This window comes from Pollicipes pollicipes, unplaced genomic scaffold, assembly GCF_011947565.3.
Source record: "Pollicipes pollicipes isolate AB1234 unplaced genomic scaffold, Ppol_2.1 Scaffold_4219;HRSCAF=4965_pilon_pilon_pilon, whole genome shotgun sequence".
In the NCBI taxonomy this organism is placed as follows: domain Eukaryota; kingdom Metazoa; phylum Arthropoda; class Thecostraca; order Pollicipedomorpha; family Pollicipedidae; genus Pollicipes; species Pollicipes pollicipes.
Window position 1 is genome coordinate 354811 of NW_023596448.1, and position 23221 is coordinate 378031.

Consider the following 23221-nt stretch of genomic DNA (forward strand, 5'->3'; position numbering starts at 1 on the left):
TAACTTTGCCCTTTAGGCTGCAATCCGTATTTTCGTAACCATGCAAGCATAAACATATCATATGCCTGTACCGATGGCCCATGAACAGTCAGGCTGGATCCCACCGTGCGCCAATTGGCTGTCCAACGGGAAGAAGGCTGTCCTTCCACGCCAGGTCCACAGTTAGTGTGATGTTAATCTCGCATTGTTTGGTAAGCTGTCTCTGTCAATCCCGTTCCCTGAGGGAAATCCTGCTGATTTCTCTCGCAAAGGCATAACTACACACACGCTTCTCACGTGCTCTGATACAAAAACGCTTCACAAGTTCAAGCTGTATTTCATGTCACAATTTCAATGGCATTTGCAGCTAAAGTGCATTCATGCGAGATTTTAAAACCACGCTAAGGTTACTGCATTACATTTCTAGACTACGTTAGTGATTCTGACAAGTCTGTCGCGCTTTAAAAGGCGTGCAGCGCCAGCTGACTGGCACGCCTTCGCTGATCGATCTCAAAGCGAGGTCGGCAGCTGACAGACAGCTGATATGCTGAACAGCCGCTGGCCCGTTCACTCGACTGACACTCTAGCCCGACCCAGGCCACGGTCCAGCGACACGGCGATCTGCCCAACTTCCACCGCCAGTTTTACGGTTCCTGGACTCGTTTCCCGTCTTACATCCGGACTTGCTCTCGACCGCTGTCCCCGGTCAGTGACCTTACCCAGCGGCCCCGACTCGGTGAGGCCGCCTCCGACCCTCTGCGCAGGGTGCGCCACCACCGCCGTTGGTCACCGCGGAGCACCAGCGATTTCTTAGTCATCGGGATTGTGCGCCTTGCTCGACCACTCTTCCTCCTCGCCCGACGCCAGGAACATGTACTGAATGCCCTGCGCCGTCAGGATGCCAGCCGTCGTGCAGAAGATGACGCGCCACTTGTCGATTGTGTTCTGGGGATGAGCGGGCTGCGCTGACAGAGGTGACAGTAATGCACAGGACACTGAGATACAATTGTGATGTCAACACACCTTCCCCATCCAATTTTGTCATTGATGACAATGTGAACTATTTCCGTCGAAGGATTACACATTATTTTGAAGAGAGATGAGAAGTTCAGGGCTCTAGCCAGACGATTACTTCGCTGTGCCCTTTCTCCTCCTCCACCTTCCTTCCTGACGGCAGGAAAGACAACGAGCTCATGGACACAGCATGTCCGTTCACTCGACTCGAAGTGAGCGCAATGAGCTCATGATTCGACAGTGTATACCGAAAATGACTGCGAAGTGACTTCTAGTACGGAACTTTACAGTTCAGAGATTATGCATACTGATGTAGTATGCGTGGCATCGAACAGTGCAATCTCCCACACAAAGCGCATCAACTATTCGCGTTAGGTACCCTACGTACAGTAATGAAGTGACCGATGTTGTGCTTTACGCGCACGTGTGGTGCCAGGAGGACTGAACCACTCTTGTACCGCGTGGGACTGCTGCACGGCGCTGCGAGGTTCAGTGCGGTGCGATGCAGTGTTCAGCGCAGCACTCACGTGCGATACGCTGCACGTGGTTATATAGTTATATACTGTACACGCACGTGCTCATGGATCATGGCGCCGACGAAGCTGGGCACCACCATGCCCGGGATGGTGGCTACTGTGTTGGTGATTGCCATCAGGGTCCCTGTGAACCAGCCAGCTTCGGTGAGACGCCATAGCTGCACCCAGTGACATCTTCAGTCCCTATGCTAACACTTGCTCTCGCGTGAACCGTTGTAGGCCATTCAGCGATCAGCTTTTGAAACAACCGATGCCTTTTTAAGAAGGGACTGAGGCGGGGTATTAGTACCACAAATGAAAAAATTATTGCGACTACCGTATGCAACATCAGGGGAGTCTTCGGAAACAGCTCAATTCTCTAGAGATCAGTTACCAAAGTCAGAGCACCAACGCCTAACGGCTAAGGAACAGACGAAGAGCTGCATATAAGACATGCTGCGCAGCTGTGGTAGGTCCTACAAAGGGGCGTGGACAGCACACCCTCTGTCGGTCTGACTGGGGGGAATAGAAGGTAACCATCCAGAGGGAGACCCTAAGTCTGGTGAGGCAGAACCTTTATGGTCAGACGGCGATCACCGATCAACATGGAATGAGGTAACAATCAGACACAAATCAACATTGGAAATTTATAAAAATTCAGGAAGCAGCACACGTGACATTGGTTAACAACCCCACCGGTAAGCCAAGCGTATCAGCCCAATACGGTACCCAATTCTGCAGGAAAACCCCCACATCCAGCAGATGAACAGCACCAAGTCCTACACTGATAGATTGCATTTCTCCTTGAGTTCAATTGGTGGAGCACCAGACTCGCAATCAGAGGAGCCTGGTTTGAATTTGAGCTATGCCAAGGATATAATTTGAATTGCTACGCGTGCATGGTTGAAACCAAGCATCACTCAGTCCCAAGGACTCCATGACACTTGACCACCGGAGCATTAACGGGTTAAAACATCATGTGCATACTTAGACACTAAACGAGAGCGATCACCAAAGCAATTATTCCATCCTTGAAGCCAACATCGCCCTATGTACATAGCAAGCCAGCCCGCACAGCGCAGTGTCTCCTCGGCTTCTGAGCCAGCACACCCGCTCCGGTCTCTCCGCTACTCTCCGTACCGGCGAAGATGGGAGCGATCTGGATGTGGTTGGCCAGGAAGCCGCTGTACATGGAGCCGAACGTTCCGGTACACAAGGTCAGCAGGAACACGGCCAGCGCCTTGTCGCAGCCCACAAACGTGACCACCACCAGGCAGATGGCTGGGATGAAAGCGGCTGGCCACATAGGTCCCAGGTTAGCGAAGCGAGACCAATACAGATTGCGGTATGAACGAGGCAGTTGGTAAGGGCGACTGGGCACTCCCGTAGACGTCAGAGGCCGGTAATACAAAGCTCAGATCATTACACAAACTGAAAATATCAATGCGAAGGCCACCATATCATAAGAAAGGCGAACGTTACTGAAGCCCTCCACGAGCAGCGAAACGGTAGGGTATTTACATACAGGCCATGAGAAGCGGTCTCGTCTACATTGTCCTACAGAAAGGACAGAACCTGCTAAAACCGCGGTGTTATGCCGGCTATGCTATGCCAGCAGGAAAGTCATTTAGTCTTCGTCAAAGTTTTGTCCTGCAGTTATTCGTCCAGAGTGAAGTGTTAGTTCGTGGCACCAGTCAGCGTGTTTCGTACGATTATCATCGCACAGCAGCAGTTTAATTCTAAGTACGCTGCCTTTTCCCGTGAAATCCATAATGCTACTTGAAGCACTAACCGATGCCAGTGGCCAGCTTGGTCATCTGAGTCCTGGTCATGATGCCTCTGGCGCCCAAGTGGTCCATGAGGTTGCCGAAGAGGATGGAGTACACCCACATGACGAGGAAAGGCAGCGCCGAGAGGAGGGCGTTGGACTTGATATCGAACCCGAGGATGCCCGACATGTAGCTGGGAAGCTCAGTCAGCAGCATGTACCTGCAGAGAGCAAACGTCAGAGTAAATCGTACAGGCTGACACGCGATAATTTTGCAATCAGTCAACTGCGTCTCCTTGCACACTGATGTCATGCTCGGGCGGAATAATTCATGAGTGCAACTTTTTAAGCTTAGCATTGAGAGGCTCAGGCACGTACCATCCAAAGTTGCTGCCGGTGTGAGATATCAAGATGGCCCAGAATGGTTTAGACATCCAAATGGCCTTCCACGGCACAGGCGGACTCTGAAAGGAAGCACATATTAAGCTGCTTCATCCCGACTGCATGCTGTTCAGGCCGAAGTCGGACCACATGCTGCATGTACTTGTGAGACCATTGGGTCTGGTGGGCATGGTACAACCCACGCTCCCTCCTTTTTCCTTCGCTGTTGTAAGTTCATGATAAATGTTTCGTTTCATCTCAAAATTGAAGGGCTACATGGTATCCACGGTGGCGCCATGCAGCTTGCAATAACTCAACACGTCGAGCCCGAGCGACACAGTGCCGCCTGGACGCCTCAAATCCCCTGTTCCTTGGTCAATAGCTGTGCGGCAGTCTCTCCGTCATCGGCTAGTCGGCGAGAGTATGGGCCTCACGTCCTTATGGTGGTGGTCGTGGCCCGTCGAGTCCATGATGAGGTTCTTCTCGCTCGATGAGATCCAGGGATGGAAGGCGGGCGAGTCGTACACCAGCGTGCTCCACAGCACGATGAAGATCAGCGCCAGACTGCCGTGTATGTAGAACACCACCTCCCAGCCCAGCGTGCCGGCTATCAGACCCGTCGACGACACCGAGAGCACCGTACCCAGCGAGAGGCCTGCCGACACGCAGCACAGCAGACTCAGGTCGGCGCGCAGCCACCTCAGGATGACCGCCCACCGTCGGCGCTGATTTCACGAAGAAGGGGTTTGGGACAGCCTTGCTCGTTCTCGTCGCATTTGGAAAACCCGTTGGTGAGGGTGGAACCGTGAAGCGAGTGTACGTACGGTGTGTGAGTGTGTGCGTGTGAGTTAAAGTGTGCGTTTGCGTGTACGTGTGTGTGTATGTGCGTATGGAGTGTTTGTGGTCAAATAAATACGATAAACAGTAATTCCGACAGCACGGCAATAAGGGAGTTTTCGCCTATCCCTAATCCCTCTACAGTATGTTATCCGCGATGCTACCCGCGAATGATAAACACTCTGGTTCCCAGAACAACTACATCAGCTGTTAGTTGCTATTAGTTGCTACCATTCAATTAGCCGTAATCAGTTAAATTGCATCTGGACCCATCTCTATCCACAAAATGATCGTCATGTGATGAATCAAACAAAGGAACCCGTTGTGTAGACGGATGAGCCCGGTCATGAGGCAGGTCGTTCAAGTGGTGTTGGACAGCAGATAGCTTGGAGCAGCGTCCCCCCGCCCTGCCCCCGCAACCGTGCGCAGGCCTATAATACTCACCCTTTTATTGCTTGAGAGGACTAACCGGTTGCCCAAATGTCGAGGATAAAATATATAAAGGCACTTGAGAATTTGGTAAGATTTTAATAACACAACGTCAATCTAGCGTAATTTGACGCCTAAGACATTTTGTATCTTTTATGATAACCCATCCTTGAATTAATTTCTAACAAAGCTCACGATATTCATAGGCATGAGTGTGGTCGCTTGGCCACATTTCGTGTCAGGCTACCAGATTCTATATAGCAGTTAAGCCACATTCGAAAAACGGCCCCGCTGCCACATCGAAGACAAACTTTCTTCCAATTCTTTGCTGGACGCGACTGGTTGACTTTTCGCTCACTAATGAGTTTTAACATTTTTTGGCGTCCGTCAAAGAAATGCAAGAAACACAAACTAGGCTAAAGACATGCCGCTATATTTCGTATCACAATCCTTCGTCTGGTGTTGCCTGGCACAGGATTGTAATGCGAAATAAAATGGCGCTTTTGGGGTATGGTTTGTTTTGCTTATAAATAAATGAGTCTCAAGTCAATGCATTTTGCGTATGATCGACTATTTACTGGTACTGAAACCTCAACACTGATTGGTTGCCTTAGACGCGGTAAAGTGCATTTTACTTAGCATCAATAGCTGTCCTGGGGAAGCGGTAATTTTTGATAACTTACGCAACCGCTTACAATGGCCAAACGGCATTTGGGAAAAGGACCGAAGAAAGCATTTTCTTTTGTTTAATTTCATTTAAGTCATTTCATCTAAGACCGACGAAGTCGTTTTCCAGCCTGGTTGGTGGGGTAAAATTACCTGCGTAGACGGCCGACGACAACCGACTCATCTCTGACTTTGGAGACCATTTCGACAGCAACACGTGCGTAGCGGGCAAAGTCACGCCCTGGAAAGAACACGAAGCCATTGACAACGACAAATCGTGTTAGTGATTATACTGTTATCATGTGTCGATAACTAAAAATACAGAGGTTTGAAAAGATATGGCACGCTTCAATTCGGACACTGCCGGAAGTGCATTGAAATAAATAAAAATAAATTTTAAAAAATACAAATAATGCAAAACTTTTGTACAAAATCTGGCATGAGAATCCGATTTGCAAGATAATGTGACCCAATTATTTTGGCACAAAGCATGACGTAGCATACCTTGTAACTTGTGACATAACTTATGACACTTTTGAAGACAACGTATCGCCTACAGATACCTGAAATGGTGCTAGCATGTCTTAACAATGCTGTCAGGTCATTCCGAACTTGTTTTAAAAATTTGCCACGGGCGTTTTCATAAAAGCTGCTGTCGTTTCAAACGAGCGTCATCACTGCGTTACCAAAATGAGTCGACGCCTATCAACCAATGACTACCATGTCGTTATCACACATGGTAATGCACGATCATGATATGGTAACCCACACCGAAGCGGTCATATAAAAATTGACATCCTTTCATTGTTTAGCCAGCATCTGGTATTATGCAAGATCCTGCGAATGACAGGTTCACCTGTTCGTGCACGTGCTTCTGTCAGTTTTACTTGTTCTTTATGACACTGCATGCACCAAGAAGATGACGTTAACTTTGATGACCCTTGATTGCGCATAGCCTCACCCCCATCATGCCCTCCAAGATGCGGATGACCAGCAGAGCGCCCCAGCTGGTGTAAGCTGCGGTGGGCGTCAGAAGGGTGAACACGATATTGAGCAGGGTGGCTACCCCGAATGTCCACTTGGCGGACAACACCTCCGACAGCCGACCACCGATCAGCTGTGTCACCAGGTAGCCGTAGAAGTAGGCGCTCAGCAGAACGCCCTGGATGATCGGGTTCCAGGTGAACGGCCCCTGGAAGAGCGACGCGGTGATGGCTGGGTTGAGATACTTGGCCGAGTGGCCGGCGATATAATCCAATAATTTTGCAGCGCAAAAACTCTGGGACGTGCCTGAAAAATTATGGCTGGGTGTGCTGTTCGTTTGTGCTGCATGCCAAAAGTATGGAATGAAATCATGGGATTCGCTGCCGGCTGTACGACGAAAATGTTAGTCAGTCTTTTTACAGGCTCATTGTCGTCAAAGTTGCCAGTGTCAAGAAACGCGTCAGAAAAGTCAGCGTTCTGCAACGATTAATTTCGTTAAAGTTAATCCAATGCGCTAATAGTCAAGCAAGTTTTGGAATTACAGCACAGCTGTTAGTACTACCGCATGTGTTGCATGAAGCCTGCGCCACATTTCATAGTCTGCACTTTTCCGGAGAGTCAAACCCCTCTGAACACATGTTGCCAGTTCTCGGCCGCCCCAATCCCGAAGTAAGCCTCCGCTGCCGACCGAGTGTGCATAGCGCGGCGGCGGACTCTCCAGACGTACATCCATCGGGCCGGTATCGGCGGCCTTGCTGCCGTTGGCCATCTTGGCCACGCAATTGCTCTCGCCGCCGCCACCGTGGCCTTCGTCCTCGCCGGTCTTGGCCAGGGCCGTGTGGTTGATCATTGTCACGATGCAGACGTGGAAGTTGACCTTGAGGCCGTACGTGATGGCCAGGCCCATGGAGCAGAGCGTGGCGAAGACGTACCGGTGGCTAATGCGACCTGGTGGCACCATTGAGATCGTCAGGACACCGACCAGTGGCAGTCGGCTGTGGTAGAATAGTGCTGTCAGCAGCCCGTGGGTCGCTCACAGAGCATCTGCCTCATCTGGAGGACGTCTTGGCTTTTACAACCCAAAATAACAGTGCTTAGTCGCGTTTTAGTGCAGAGTGAGTTATTGTGTGATGTTTTGCTGTTTACCCTACGTTTCGAAGCATTGTGTCTGCGTTTGTAGTGCAATATAGATTTTTGGTTGGTTGCGAGATAAAGACAGAAGCGGCGAATTAACGTTCATTTTCCCCTTCTCCGAGGTCAACCAAGGCGAATAACCGGTATCCAGGGGTGTCAATTTGTGTAAAGGCAGGTATCCGCTCATATTTTTCCTAGCAAAAAAGTGTCATCTTGCGGCTGAAAAATAGAACAAAAATACACTGATTAGCAAAGCTTAACAGTTCCCAGAGCGTAATTTCACCAACAAGAGGATAATATTCGGTCCCAAAAGACGGTTTTCCATCCTGATAAGTCCCAAACATCTGAAACTCCATCATTTATCCACTTTGCCGTTGGTTGGCACGTGACAGAAAAAAAAATGATTAGCGCAATGCATTACTCATGGCGGTCACTGACCTGCTATTGGGTTCATGCTTAGACCCAAACGTTGTAGAACGTTGTGGCGTAGAGAGTAAAATGATTGGCAAAGGAGGAAAACAAATGAATCAGATGAATGCCATGGAACTTCGTGCGCATTGCAGCAGACAAATTTTTTGAAACGTCCCGTCCCTTTAAGTATAGTCATGCGATGTCCTTTGGGGGGGGGGGGGGGGGTAGTTGTATTGTGATGCATTCTTAGCCTCACGCCGGTATGGCTGCTTGTGATGAAACAAAATGCATCCCCGATAGCTACCTGACTATGTGATATGTGATATGACGCGTGATTGTGTACCAACATTAGGTTGGAGTTGATTGGCAAGCACAAATTACCTGCACTGTGACGCAAAGTGTAGTTACTCCTATGTATCCGACAACAATACCGTATCCAACGATTCGACAATTGCTTTCCAGCGGAAATATAAACAGGCCATCTTTATTTCACCCTCACATATTAACTAAATTACCGTTAGTTTGTTATCGAACGCAAAGTTCTACTTGTGGTGAATCAGCTTTGGGAATTGAATATGTTAACACACTTGTGACATTGGCTAGCAATGATTATTAACTACCTGTTGTCATGTAATTTAAACTTTCGTGCATGTATATATGATGTTGGTCTCACATACCTAAGTCATCAGTTTCTAGGATACAGCCAGTGTCGAAGATTTGTCGCGTTCAGTGGGGTCGGCCAGGTCCGCGTGCCGGACCAGGAGTACGTTTACCCTGCCTGCCGTGACTTGGCTATGCATGTGACAGAATAAAAGCAGCAGCAGCGCTTGGCAAACGTATCGACATACAATAAAAGCCAGGAAATACAAAACGAGAATAAATCAGTCAGGCTTCCTGAACTTAAAAATGACAGGCATGGCCTTAAGTTGCGCATGAAACAACAGGCGTCCTGAAAAGCTTTCGTTTGGAAAAGCTAATGAAATAAATAGAAAATAATCAAACACAGGTGTTCGTAAATAAGATTTGACCTATTAGATAATGTCTTCACAGGACACATCTGTGAAAAACACAAAACGTCTAAAAATGACAGCACCTGGGGGCTTGTGAACAAAACAGCATAGCAGAGCATTTATATCATGTAGATCTGTAATGTAAAGCAAATATACTGCCTTCAACTTTGAAGACAACACAGAGTGCTTCAACTTTCAAATACATACCACACATCCCATGAGGAGCAGACGTTATTCGCGCTGCATGAGTGCTGTCATCTTTCTTGGGAAAAACAATGTCAACATCCAGGGCCGAACGAAATGGAAGTGAGGCATTGGAGTTTATGCCTGGTCTGGAGCCAGCGCTCATGATCGTTGGCCCAGAGGCCCTGCTGTCGGGTCTACTTCCGGTACTCATCTTGATCCTTGCAGCTAATGAACTTCACGTGCTGTTGGTATCGGAAACGTGAACCAACTGTGGGATATTCAAACGACTGAAATTCTAAATCATGTTAGAAGGTTTGATAATCTCAAAAAGTTCTTCGGTTCTTTTTTGCACTGCACGGTGGAAGGAGTGAAATTCTTTGTTCATATGCAACTGTTTCTAAAAAGTAAATGGAAAGCACGCGCGCTTGGTTGCAAAAGAACCTCCTTTGGTGTGCATGGATTCTTTGTTCCACAGTGAAACAAGAATCGCAAGGGAATTATGAAACTACTCGAGGCGTTAGCATCAACACGACACGATAATAGGATAGCCAACAGATGGCCTCCAGGTGACAGTAACGATATTCTACTTTTTCGAAACACCTAAATTATCATTCATACGCAAACAGGTCACAAGGCATAACATACGTTTCGTAACGAAACAAAATGATGCCGCTCATGCGTAAGAAATGAAACGTGCCGATTGTTTAGGGGTGGGATCGATGTGATCCGGATCGATGTGGCATTTTCCCCGCCACATGACATTGCACAATTAAATGGTAGGGGTCAGGGCTCACATAAAAATCACTGCTTAGTGTGAGCTCTGATCCCAGAAATATGTGAACATTCCAAAGGTGCGGATTAATCCTTAAAAAAGAGGATAAAAATTTGCATTGTGTAACACATGCTTGCCCTTCTTGCTTAAGTGAAAAGCAGGCAACGCCTTATTGCCTCGATAGCTGAGTACGTCGCAAACCTCAGTGACATCAATATTGTCGGACATGACTCGTAAACGATGAAAACACGGGCGTCTGTGAGAAATTTAGCATAGGAAAATATATGTTCTTTCCTTGCTTTACCATCTTTCATAACTAAGGTTGATAGTGGGGAGGGAGGGGGGGGGGGGGCAATGAAACCCTTGGCGTTTCCAAAATAATACAACTGGGCTTAGAGGAAAACACCGATTGATTGGTCGCAGCGAGATCTTGCGATTGTGTACTAGTCTGTATGTTGTTAGGTCAATAGCTAGCCCATCATGGCAGGTGGCCTAGGGTCAAATCTTCCAGAAAATTGTGCTTCTTAGGCTTTACAACATCATACCTGCGAGACCGTGCCTTGTGGTAACACAAGGCTTTCACAGGTGTGTTACGTGTTCAATTCCAAGTACAATGGTGCATATCTTCATAACACAGGGCTCCGTCAATGTGGCAATGCCGGCCCGTCCCGTGCGTTCCGCGGCATCGTAAGTTGGCGCCCGCCGTCCGCGCAGGCCGTAGATTCCCGCGCAGTGTCCCTCATGGACCACCAGTGCCCTGAAACCAGAAAAGCTAGAATCACGTTTTTTGTTATCAAAACACTGGCAATGGATGTCCCATAGGCGTTCTAAAGTTTGGGCGCAGTTGCACAAGATGCTGAAGAGGCATTCTCAGAAACTCATGCGGGTGCACCCTGGCAGTGCGAGCGTCATCTAAACTTTCCTTACTTTTGGACATAGGCGTACGAGCGTTTCCAAAAGTGGGGGCCAAGCTCAGGATGTACTTCAGAAGCTTTTTTCCTGGAAAGCGAGCCCGATGGCCGGGGGGGGGGGGGGGTATGGAGGCTGTTATCGCTCTTTATTCAAATGTCATGGCTGCTTTGCTAGATATGCATCTAGAGCTGTTTATCACTGGTGCACAATCTTGCCTGTTCGACCCATCTGTCATTTGGCAAATAAGGCTATTCAGCTTCCCTAGATGATTCGTCCATTTTACATTGTCTTTCCTGAGGAGACGAAATTCCACGAGCGGGTAGGTATTTTGGGTCATTAAGGAAGCATTTGCCACCACAGTGTAGATGCCAAAATACGGCATGGATATAGGCTGGTGAGAATTTTGAAAGTGGATCGATGGTTCACAATGCGTCAGATTTTTTATGCGCATTCATTTCGCTGGCTGCTTTTCAAGAAACAAGACTTGTCGCAGCATTTTAGGCTGAATCAAATTCGGGAGCTTGAAAATGCTAGAAACGAATGTGACAAAATCCATAAAAGTGGAGATTCACTTTTAAGAATCAGGCCATCCAATAAGGCCCATCTGTCATGTGTTCCTTATCTGGGTCCTACTACTGTCCGCCGTCGGTGGTCACTGCCCTGGCCTGGATGTCTCCCGCATGACTGACTGCGAGCTGATCGTGTGGCTACTTTGTTGCATACTTTTGGATCAGCGTTACTTCTACATGGTGTATGAAACATGTGTTGGACACCTGCAACAGTATTTTTCCCCAATTGTTTTCCTTTATACCACACCATCGCAGAAAAATAGCCCCCGAGAGGCTGTCTGCCTTAGGAATGGATTGGCCCGACGGACACTTCACTGCGCATCATGCAACGTACGCGACTTGATCTGTTTTTGTGTGTAGGCAGGGGCGTAGCCAGAGCCTTGCCAAGGGGGAACACAGGGCTGACAAAGCCCATCTTATGGTGACCCCCTCCCCCAAATCCCCGGATATGGCTTGCTGGTTAACAAGTGACACGGTTTTCTTCGTTTTATTGTTATTTTTACCTTGTAACCAGAACAGAAACCAGGAGTTGCCGTGAACTCAATCCTGTTTGCATTTTAAGATCAATAAGCTGCAGAAATCAGGCATTGAACGACTGCACGGAAGAAATCACCGGCGCTCTTAATTTACAATGGTCAACTGACTCTTTCTTAATCGATAAAATTCAGAAGCTTTGTGAATTTTTCATCTGGGTTCTACAGACATTGAGGACATCGCGAAGGTAGATTGTAGATCGATTGTTTGATCCAAATTTGAAGACGAAAATTGTATTGCAAATCAAGTGGCCAACAATGTGTATTAATATCGCCAAGCCATGTTTGTCTAAAAATGTTCACCATTCAGTCAGAATTGACTAGTGATATAATTCATGTAACGTGTCTTTTAACATGCTGGCTCGCGAATCTTAGCAACAAAAACCTCGACACCAGACATTGCAGTCTCCACGATCCTCGGAGCGTTAGCCCAGCAGTTAACATTTAGCCGTGCCCCACCGGTGGACGAAAAAGACAACGCTTCTGAAATTATTACCTTTAAACACTTAAATCAACTAGTTATTCAAGTTATTTGGCGTAATTTTGAGCATGCGCACTCCGAAATTCTAGAAACACAAGCCTCGACCCCAGGTGTTGGGGTTTCCGTAGGCCGCGCAGCGTCGGTCTAGCATCTAATATTAAGTTGTGGCCAACGGGTGGGCGAAAATGACGACGCTTCTGAGAGAGTATCCTTGGACGCTTCATGACATCAGGTTTGCATTTAAAATGTAGTCTGAGCGCATATTTCAGCGTGCAATTTTTAGATCGATGAAAAGAACAGATTGGCTGCTAAAGCACCGCGAAGTGAGGCTGGAATCTGGTGGTTGAACTGGAAGAGTGAAGGTAAAATCTCCATTTCTCGTGTCTCCGCAACTATTTATCTGTCCAGAAGACAGATTAGCGTGGCGCCTGCCGTCTGATGGCACTTGCAGTGGTTGAAACTTACCGGTTTTTTGGAAGTTGCAACTCAGACCATCCTCGCCCTTGCTCTCGAAGCTGCGGGCGTGCATCTTCAAGCCTTTTGATGTAATTTGTTTCAATAATGCATTCTGAAAGAAATGAACGCTCTCAGGCAAACGTGACATTACATTGCTTGCTTTTTAAATTCATTTCTGCCCGTGCTTTTCAACAATAATGAGAGCCCCACTCTACTCAACAATTATGAGACCTCTTATTCCCTTCCGGGTAAGGGGCCTCTTGAGTAGAACACCAGGTGTACATTACCGTTTCCGGTCAAGGGCTGAAGGGCCATTCCGTCCCATCGCGAAGTGTCTTCTGGCTATCATTCTGGTGGCACGGGGCGGGATCTCCTGGTCGATGCGGAGGCCATTAGAAGGACACGGGAGGCCATCTGATCCGCGCAGATAGCCCCGGATCAGGACAGGGACCCTCACTGACGCAACAACGTTCCTGATCACCGCAGGTAGTCCGACAGTTTTCACATAGACACCAGTTCCATGTTTTTCTGTGTTCTTCAGACATATTGAGTTCTCCCTGAATGTATATTGCAGATGAAATGGGGTTGATAATTTATATTAACATGGCTAGTCCATATTCGTCTTATAATGCTCAAGATCCTGTCAGAGCTGACTACTGATAAGAAAACTACGTGATATGGTGTTGAACATGCGTGCTCGCAAGTCATAGAAATAACAGCCTCAACACCCGGCGTTGCAGTCTCCAGGCCGTGCGGCGTCGGTCTTGCGGCTGTAACACTAAGTGTAGCCAATGAGCAAACGAAAAAAATGACGCATCTCAAGGGAGATGGCTGGTGAACTAGGTAAATCGGCATGCATGTTTAATGCGGTACAAAAGTAAGCCAAATGCAACCTTAATCTGAAAAGCGAGGGGCCAGTTAACATTGATTGCCCGCCACCTTGAAAAGTGGAGGGGGGCCATGGCCCCCTGCCCTCCCCCCCACCCCCCCCCCCCCCCCTGTTCCTACCCCCATGCTTTTGGAGATGCGTTAACAGTACGAAAGCGTTTGCTTCGCTGTTGTTAGGTCAGAAGATGTAGGAAGATCTGAGGCAGAGAAGTGGCTTTATGAGTGGCGGATTTTTTTTCGAGGTGAAAACAGACGGATAGAGCAGCACAGTTTGATTTTGATGGATTTCATTTCACTGGCTCATTCTACGTGCAGTTTCAGGCGTCATGATAAGACGCTTAAAACAAATACACTCCGCTAAGTGCACCCAATTACAACAGACCTGATGTACACCACCTGTTTGAAAGGTTCCAGTTCATCTCAAAGACAATACGTGACTTTTTATGTGATTATCGGACATCGCTAGACATAACGATGATCACAGTTAACACAACGCAGCACGACCTCTGCGCATAACAGGATAGCTTTAAAAGACACAAAAATCACGCAGCGAAATACCCTTTTGACTGCGTATGAAAAGACTGCCTTACCATTTGCAAAGAATATGCAGGTCCCATGGTATTCAATGGCGACTTTTTTGGTGAATGTTCAAATTTTTCTGATCTCCTAATGTGGAGAAAATTGCTGCAACGCCTTAATACTGGGAAGTGTTCGATTTAAAGTGAGTGCCACATGCAAGCAAATGGTATCGGATGACCGAAGGGTATAGGTTAGACAGAATGCTACCCGTCAGTCAGACCTTCCTGAATGTGACTGACTCTACAATTTAAACCATGAGAGATTGACCCCACGTAGGATCCTCCGCACGAAACGCAGCAATATATATATATATATATATATATATATATATATATATATATATATATATATATATATAGGTAGATAGATAGATAATATAGATATAGATTAGAGAGAGAGAGAGAGAGAGAGAGAGAGAGAGAGAGAGAGAGAGAGAGAGAGAGAGAGAGAGAGAGAGAGAGAGAGAGAGAGAGAGAGAGAGAGAGAGAGAGAGAGAGAGAGATATATATATATATATATTGTTGTGTGTGTGGTGTGTGTGTGTGTGTGTGTGTGTGTGTGTGTGTGTGTGTGTGTGTGTGTGTGTGTGTGTGTGTGTGTGTGTGTGTGTGTGTGTGTGTGTGTGTGTGTGTGTGTGTGTGTGTGTGTGTGGTGTGTGTGTGTGTGTGTGTGTGTGTGTGTGTGTGTGTGTGTGTGTGTGTGTGTGTGTGTGTGTGTGTGTGTGTGTGTGGTGTGTGTGTGTGTGTGTGTGTGTGTGTGTGTGTGTGTGTGTGTGTGTGTGTGTGTGTGTGTGTGTGTGTGTGTGTGTGTGTGTGTGTGTGGTGTGTGTGTGTGTGTGTGTGTGTGTGTGTGTGTGTGTGTGTGTGTGTGGTGTGTGTGTGTGTGTGTGTGTGTGTGTGTGTGTGTGTGGGTGTGTGTGTGTGTGTGTGTGTGTGTGTGTGTGTGTGTGTGTGTGTGTGTGTGTGTGTGTGTGTGTGTGTGTGTGTGTGTGTGTGTGTGTGTGTGTGTGTGTGTGTGTGTGTGTGTGTGTGTGTGGTGTGTGTGTGTGTGTGTGTGTGTGTGGTGTGTGTGTGTGTGTGTGTGTGTGTGTGTGTGTGTGTGTGTGTGTGTGTGTGTGTGTGTGTGTGTGTGTGTGTGTGTGTGTGTGTGTGTGTGTGTGTGTGTGTGTGTGTGTGTGTGTGTGTGTGTGTGTGTGTGTGTGTGTGTGTGTGTGTGTGTGTGTGTGTTGTGTGTGTGTGTGTGTGTGTGTGTGTGTGTGTGTGTGTGTGTGTGTGTGTGTGTGTGTGTGTGTGTGTGTGTGTGTGTGTGTGTGTGTGTGTGTGTGTGTGTGTGTGTGTGTGTGTGTGTGTGTGTATGGATGCAGATATAGAACGTTTGGGAAGCTTGTGTTCTAAGTTAAATAAACATTCAACAATAAAATAGTTCACTGATATGATTATAGCTGACAGAAAAGGGTAAAAACCTTGTGGCAGGGTTGCAAGCCGATTTTTAAGTTGTCTCGACTATTTTCCAAAATGAGGCAACACCAAATATTTATTTATCCCTAAGACTTTATGAACTTTTGACATATTTTAGACATATTTTGACATATTTTGCATCGAAGCCTTTTATTTAACTATTAATGGTTGAAAATGGGAAGCCGTTTCCCTGAAGGAATTATCTGACTGGATCAAGTTCAAAATTAAGGTGTTTATAGTTGGAACTTAACGGAAAGCTCTGTCAATCACTGTTCTCACGCCTTTTCACCCTTTTTGACTCAGCCTTTTCTTATTCATTCCCGACGCTTTTAAGCAAGATGGTGCAAAAACAGCAAGTTAAAGAGCTTTCCGTTTAAGTTCATCCTATAAAATATTTTTTTGTAAACTCTGTTGGATCTTTCTTTAAGTAAAAAGACAAGCTTTCCAAATGTTCTGTCTCTGCGGCCATTTACAAATATTGTTGGGCTTCGTGTGGAGCATCTTACGTGGGTTCAACTATTCGTGATTTGCGCTGCAGAGTGCGAGAGCACTTGGGAAGGTCTGACCGTGTAGGCAGCATTCTGCCTAACCCATACCATTTGCCCATCCGATGCCATTCACTTGCGTGTGACACTCACTTCAACATCAAAAACTTCTCTGTATGAGAGCGTTGCGGCAATTTTCTTCATATTAGTATTCTGAATCACTTCATGTTCACCATAAAAAGCCGACGACTATCATGGGACCCGCACATTCTTTGCAACTAATAAGGTAACATTTTTCATGCGGAGTCAAAGGGATGCTTCGCCGCGTGATTTTTGTATATTTTGAAGCTGTAATGTTTATGCGCGGAAAGGCTGTGTTGAATTGCGTTAACTGTGACCGTTTTCATGTCTAGCAAGGTCGGACAAATGTTTTAATGTTTCATTGTAACTTAGCTGAGCTTGTGTCATTGTACTCGCCCTGGTGATGATACGCAATGTATCAAAACGTTGACAACTACATGAATGATAGCGTCTGCTGTCCTTGCCATAAACTTTCTGCTACCGCTTTCGATCCGAGGACGTCCCATATATGAGATAACATATTTTTCCATATACACATCATGTCGTTTATTTTTTTTTTTCAAGGCGAATGGCAACCAAGTGTTTACTAAGCTCTTGGGCGAATCGATTCGTGAAATTACAGCTGGCGTCACGAAGCCGAGTCCATAAGATCCATAACGGGCGGGAGTCCAATGACGAGTAAAATCTTCATGACGCCTGGCTTCCACTTTCGCATGAATTCAACAGATTTCCCACACACAAAATAAACGTTAAAAGAAAAGAGAAGACCCATCTGAAGCACTGCGCATGCCGGCTACCCAGAAACATCCGACCTCTATCGACCAAACAAACCAGCCGGCGGCCAAACCAGCTTGCTCGTCGAACAGTGTGGCGCTTGATCACGTCGGGGGGCTGTCAGGTGGGGAGACATGTCACTCGCGACTTGTAAGCCAAACTTCTCCCCCAAATGTCGCGTTGTGCCCGCGTTTACCATCGAAGTTTGGCAGCATAACACAATACCCATCCCCGCCCCATGTGCTGGTGCTTTCAAGGCCCGAAGGCCGAAGCCAACGACATTTCGGCTGTATTACGAACGAGGCGACTTTCCACTTATCCTAGAACCAGTGGTTCGGGGATTTAAAATTATCTGGAAGGTAAGTACCTTTCATTACACCTTTTAGTCCGGTATGGACATTCGAACATTACTTAAATACTGCACACGCAGCTTGCACTGTTTTAGCTCTGTTCCTGTACCTAGTTGTTTCCCTATGCCGAATGCCGTTTGCCGTTTATGTCATAATGTGCCGTTTACCGTCATGAGGCTCAATGATAGCATGCCACTGTATCCAAAAGATACTAAAAACTGAAAAATTTTGTCCCAACCAAACCGCGTTAAGTACTATAATCTGTGTGACATTTCAATTACGTGCAATTCCCAAACTAACACAGTAATGACTTTCAACTAGACGTGCCGTAAATTAGCGAGCACACCTAAACGGAAGAGGCACATTTCATAGCATGTAATATTGACTAGCTTCATTGTCCCCAGGTACCAATAGAAAAGCTGGACCTTCATCACTACTTGCCACTGTTTTTCGATGGACTGTGCGAGTTGACGCATCCTTACGACTTCCTCGCTAGACAAGGAGTGCACGACCTCCTCCGCAGAGGAAAGGATAAAATTCTGCCAGTGGTGCCTCAGCTCATCATCCCTATCAAAAGTAAGTACCCGATGGAGGTAATGGCAGCTGCGGCCTGTAAGGAAGTTCATACCATGCTTCTAACCCGCACAGCCGTCTACGCGTAGCACATCAGTAGTCTGCCGTACCTCAGAGTAAGCGGCCTTTGTAAAAATATAAGATAGGTCCCGAAATTTATACGACAGGTATAAATTCGGACAAAGCAAAATTCAGTTCGAGCTGCAATCTTATTTCTTGGGTCTGCGCTCAGAGTCCACATGTGAGGTCTACCCTACTCATGTTATGGGAGTTTGAGCCGGAGTCCCGGGTCCTCGGAAACTCAGTCCCAGTGCGAGTCCATCAACCCTACAGCGCATAAGCCTGGGTCCGAGTCCATGGGTTCCATAACACAGGAGTTGGAGCCCTGACTGAAGCCTAAGTCTTTGCCCGTGAGCTCCACAAGAAACTGCACCGGACTAGCCGAGAGTGAAGACTGTCTGCAGTCAGATATCGCCAGCGATACACATCGTAATGGGTGCTAATCAATCCATTAAGCCGACATCAACATTACATAACTCATGGCGTTTGCGATATAGGCTCTCGGTGCTGACAGGAATCCCCGCCATCTTTTGTGATCACGATTATCTGTCCTGCACGAAACGTACCCGGCAAAATATTCGTCCCGTAAGCGCGTCCCTTGAATTAAGTCACATTCAGTTGGTTGTTGATTTAATTTTATTTGTGAATAAGTTAGTATATAAATCACAAATCTTCGAATATATGAGAACTTGGCTGGTTTAAGCTTAATTCTGAGTTGGGGACGAAGGCTATAGCTTGTTGTTGCAAGCTTGAATCTAGATAGGATTCATACGCAAATGCAATCGTCCAAAATCAGTTCAGGACCCCCTCCCCCCCCCCCCCCCCCCCCGGTTTCGACCTCATGCCTGGTGCCCGAAGAATTCATTTTCTCGCGATTTCGATTTCGGGATTCGTTTTGAGTGCTTGCCATATACCAAGCTACGTTGTAAACGTGCGGCTTATTGACGGGCGCTACTCATACGTGCGTGACTTCTACGTGCAACACACCTCGCGAGATGCTCCATTCTGTCACGGCTCAATAACAGCTACTAGCTGGTGAAGCACAGCCACAAGGTGGCGCCTACTCGACAGCTCTTCTCCACTGTCAAGGTGGCGCCTACTCGACAGCTCTTCTCCACTGTGTAGATCATCTATCAACCAGATAAAACGGATTATAACATGGCCCATGGCCCATGACACGAAGTGCACACGCGTCACGATACCACGTGCATTCTTTTAATTCTGCAGTGGACAGACGGTGGCTGTACTCTGTATGACTGCACCTCCATGTGCATACTTTTATGTATCATGTGCAAGAAAGGCAGTCTCCGGAGCACAAAAATCGCAAATTGCGCGGAGACAGGTGCCATCTTACGTGTCATACGCGAGTACCTCGTGGCTTTATTGACCTGAAGCCCCGTGCGCGCGTCCGCACACTGCTGCACTACGTACCTATAAGTGCAAACACACCAGCCGAACAAGCGAAGACTGCGCTTCTAAAGGCCAGCCGGATCATTGTGCTCTGCAGGGAAGCGTGCAGGAGCGAGTTCACGTGCAACAGGCGTGCAGGAGCGAGTTGACGTGCAACAGGCGTGCAGGAGCGAGTTAACGTGCAATAGGCGGACCTTTTCGTGAATTGGGTCGGGCAAATAAGCCCACGTGTGCAGGTAGACCTAGGCATGCTGCCTCTTCGCCTACTTTTGGTGTGTTTCGTTCGGGTGTTGCTGGGCGTCACCGTTCATTTGTTGAGTGATGAGCAAGTGCTAGGAGCGGGGGTTTAGATGCCAGCGTGACATTCCTGGCCAGGTGTAGATGAGCGTGATCCGCTGTGGTAATTCGATCAATAAGAAGACGGCACGCGACGCGAACCGCCGGAGATGGCACGTGCAGGCGCTAACGTGAACGCTTAATCCCATGCATGTGTAGCCTAATAAACCTGACTGCGATTTCAAAGTCACCGACACGTTGCAGCAGCTAAATCGGCTTTCTCAACTCGAACTTTCACAGAAGCAGCAGTCCTAATGCAAGACCCGATTCAGCTGACTAAAATCGTGGCTCTGTAGCCTCGTAAAGCGGGGACTGGAAGATAAGCTGCATGCCTCCCTCCAGCCACAGCCCCATGGGAAGAGACCCTGCGTGCAGGTGACTCTCCGACCAGGCCGGACGGCCGACGCCAGCCTAGCGCTGCTGCTGTTTCAGATGCGCTCAACACGCGGGCACCGTCCATCCTCTGCGTGACGCTGCAGGTGCTGCAGCACCTGGCGCTGTCGGCCGACCACGTGGGAGAGGCGCTGGTGCCTTACTACCGCCAGATCCTCCCCATCCTCAACCTGTTCGTCAACAAGAACGGTACGGTTGCTGTGCGTCTTTCCCCCCGTTTCCGAGAGCAGTATTTGAGCTGCTCACGTCCGTGGTCGCCTCGGGGGGTTTGGAGTAGAGGGATATGTTTTGTCTTCTTGTCAGGTAGGGACCACTGAGCACGTCGTCTGGAAGGGAGGGAGAGGGAGGTGAGTCCATCCGATTAAAAGCCGTCATGCCCCCGAAGCCTGCTGACTATAGGGCTGCACTCTGCGGGAGGCGCATCGTGCGGGCCCCGGGACATTCGGGGAGATTGGTGACGTTTGCGTTTGCCAGTGGCGTGAAAGGCAAGTTTTTGGAGCGCTTGCTCCGCAACTTATAGGTCGGCTACGGAGCCAGCAGGTGTATTCGCCTCGTCAGCGTATAGAATAGGCAACGGGAAAAAATATGTGATTCTTCCGATCCACAAGGGTGGATAACTCACAACTGCCCTCCCTGGCCCGGACCTTCCCTGTGCTCCCTTACTGTGCTGCTTGCAGTATGTCTAAGCGGCGGAAACGTCGCTTGTTCGCTCCGCAGAAGTGTTCGTGCCCAACATTAAAGGTACCGTCTCGTTCAGTCAACCAGGGAGACGGCATCGACTACTCGCAGCAGAAGAACACCAACTTGGGCGACCTCATCCAAGAGACGCTCGAGATCTTCGAGAAGACGGGCGGAGAGGACGCATTCATCAACATCAAGTACATGGTGCCCACATACGAGTCGTGCGTACTGAACTAGTGCGACGCGAGCAGCGCGGACCGAGGCGCCCGCCGGCGCCGGGCTAAATCGTCAGTCACGTCCTAGCGTCTTTCACACAAATGTGCTTGTCGAGCTTTTTTGAATATTACCACGCACCTAGCCTGACTCGCTTGTTTGACGCGAAAGACCGCAGCTACATCACACCACGCCTAGGTCGAGCGGGACGGGCCAGCCCCACCCCGCCGCTGCAGCAGACCACAGCGCTATGCATTAGACGCAAATAAACTCGTATCTGCAGTTCTGAACATGTATTAAGACATCTTATCATAGCATGTATGATAAAACTGTGTGCATGGAGGCTCTCACGCGTACGGGCGACTCGCGCTGCCGCGCACATACGCGCTGATGCCAGCACGGCTAGGGTAAGACCGATATCACAGGTACAACAGGGAAAAGGAACGCGCAGTCTGCCGCCCGTAACTCACACTCCAAGCCGAGCAGCCGCGCCCCGGCACGGCCAGAGACGTGTGACGACGGAGCCGCACGCTGTATGTTGTCCGCGAAGACGAGCACACGGTGACCGCTCCCCCGACTGTATTGGCCACGGACCTGCCGCACGAGCGCGGACGTGTCCCGCGGCGAGCCCGTGAGGCCGCACGGCTCACACGGACACGCGCGCGGCGGGCCACGGGGCGTCGAGGGAGCGGCGGTTACATCGGCGAGCGGGCGGCAGGCCACCGTGGCCGTCCCTCAGCGTGCCTGTAACAACCGCTGGCAACCGGAGACATCGCCGCGGACGGCCGACGCTCGTGGGCGATCGATGCTGGAGCGAATCGAGCGGCCCCCACCGCCAACTCGGTCCAGCCTAGTCCCTAGCCGGCAACAGGTGTATCGAGGGGAATTCGTCCAGCGGTGCTCGGCAGCGCAAAACAGGGCACAAAACAGCGCGCCATACACAGGGCGCTAAACACAACGGTGCGATGGCAGCGACACATACACAAGACCGCTAGCCGCGGCGCTTGTCATTGTCTTACGAAAATATCATGGAATTAAACGCTGCAACTGCGTTACACCGCGGTAAAAACAGGAAGGACGTGCAGACCGTTGGCCCGCATGATAGGCGACAGCCCACGCCACGGCTGTTCGGGCGGCCTTCATCCAACGGTCAGTCCTTCTGGAAATGTGTAACCACACTGACGATTCCAAGACTCCCCGCTTCGAGGGTTCAGGAGACGTATAAAACACATCTGAACGTCAGCTAAGCCATGCGAACGCTGCACGTGCGCGGTGTGAACAGGAAACGCCGATACGGAACGACAGCAGCCACCAGGCATCAGGCAGATCCAGTAACTTCGAACACCACGACACCCACACAACTTTATACTACAAATCTAGATGACCAGACGGGAACAAGTCGCCTTCGGGCAGCGTACGTGCTTCCGCGACAAGGCCGTCCATGTACATACTTCTGTGAGACTCGCTATGAGGGAAGATTATTTGTACCCTTCGAAGAGCAGACAACGTCCGACAAGAAGTCAAGGCCGATAAAATACTTTTCTTTGTGTACCTCAGCTTGGTTCACACGCGCGAGCTCACATCCATACACTGCTAACAATTATGAGATGGTGGCTTTGGAGCACAACACTATGCTGTCTAAAAATTAGCAAGAAAACCGACCGGGCATGGATAGGTCAGTCGATAAAGGGAAGGACCTGCCGAACCCTAAAAGCCCCGACGCCCATGTAACGATGAACGAGGTAGTGGCGCGGCGGCGACGCACCACACAGCCTCTCGCCGGGGCCTTCACGCCCAGCTCCCCTTCGCTGCCCGTCCAAGAGCGACCAGGTACCGGGAGCGACTCGCTCAGGTCGCGGGGCGGCCACGGCGGCGCTGCCCACCGTCCGGCCTGCCCTCAGACC

The 23221-nt window shown here is 48.9% G+C and overlaps 2 protein-coding genes across 2 annotated transcripts; one reads left to right on the plus strand and one right to left on the minus strand.

Annotated features, from left to right (window-relative positions):
• Positions 1–296: 296 nt before the first annotated feature.
• On the minus strand, positions 297–9682 carry LOC119095592 (putative inorganic phosphate cotransporter). The gene is made up of 10 exons (XM_037218448.1): positions 9336–9682; positions 7301–7521; positions 6551–6781; positions 5743–5830; positions 4092–4312; positions 3655–3740; positions 3301–3497; positions 2649–2804; positions 1568–1653; positions 297–924 (listed from the first exon to the last, which is right to left on the minus strand). The coding sequence occupies exons 1-10, from the start codon at positions 9523–9525 to the stop codon at positions 790–792; spliced, it is 1611 nt and encodes a 536-aa protein (XP_037074343.1). The 5' UTR covers positions 9526–9682; the 3' UTR covers positions 297–789.
• A 7479-nt stretch (positions 9683–17161) lies between these two features.
• Positions 17162–21599, plus strand: LOC119096000 (parkin coregulated gene protein homolog). The gene is made up of 4 exons (XM_037218871.1): positions 17162–17660; positions 18056–18227; positions 20463–20612; positions 21181–21599. Exons 1-4 carry the CDS (start codon positions 17436–17438, stop codon positions 21339–21341), a joined length of 708 nt encoding a protein of 235 aa, XP_037074766.1. The 5' UTR covers positions 17162–17435; the 3' UTR covers positions 21342–21599.
• Positions 21600–23221: the final 1622 nt, after the last annotated feature.

What these genes read in the sequence shown, in the direction of transcription:
- LOC119096000 (XM_037218871.1), top strand. Translation starts at nt 17,436, where the DNA reads ATGTCACTCGCGACTTGTAAGCCAAACTTCTCCCCCAAATGTCGCGTT. An exon ending in GATTTAAAATTATCTGGAAG is followed by an intron (nt 17,661 to 18,055) that starts GTAAGTACCTTT and finishes CATTGTCCCCAG; the next exon opens with GTACCAATAGAAAAGCTGGA. An exon ending in CCTGTTCGTCAACAAGAACG is followed by an intron (nt 20,613 to 21,180) that starts GTACGGTTGCTG and finishes CGTCTCGTTCAG; the next exon opens with TCAACCAGGGAGACGGCATC.
- LOC119095592 (XM_037218448.1), bottom strand. Translation starts at nt 9,525, where the DNA reads ATGAGTACCGGAAGTAGACCCGACAGCAGGGCCTCTGGGCCAACGATC. An exon ending in GATCGCTCCCATCTTCGCCG is followed by an intron (nt 1,654 to 2,648) that starts GTACGGAGAGTA and finishes GCTGGTTCACAG; the next exon opens with GGACCCTGATGGCAATCACC. An exon ending in GCGCCATGATCCATGAGCAC is followed by an intron (nt 925 to 1,567) that starts GTGCGTGTACAG and finishes GCTCATCCCCAG; the next exon opens with AACACAATCGACAAGTGGCG.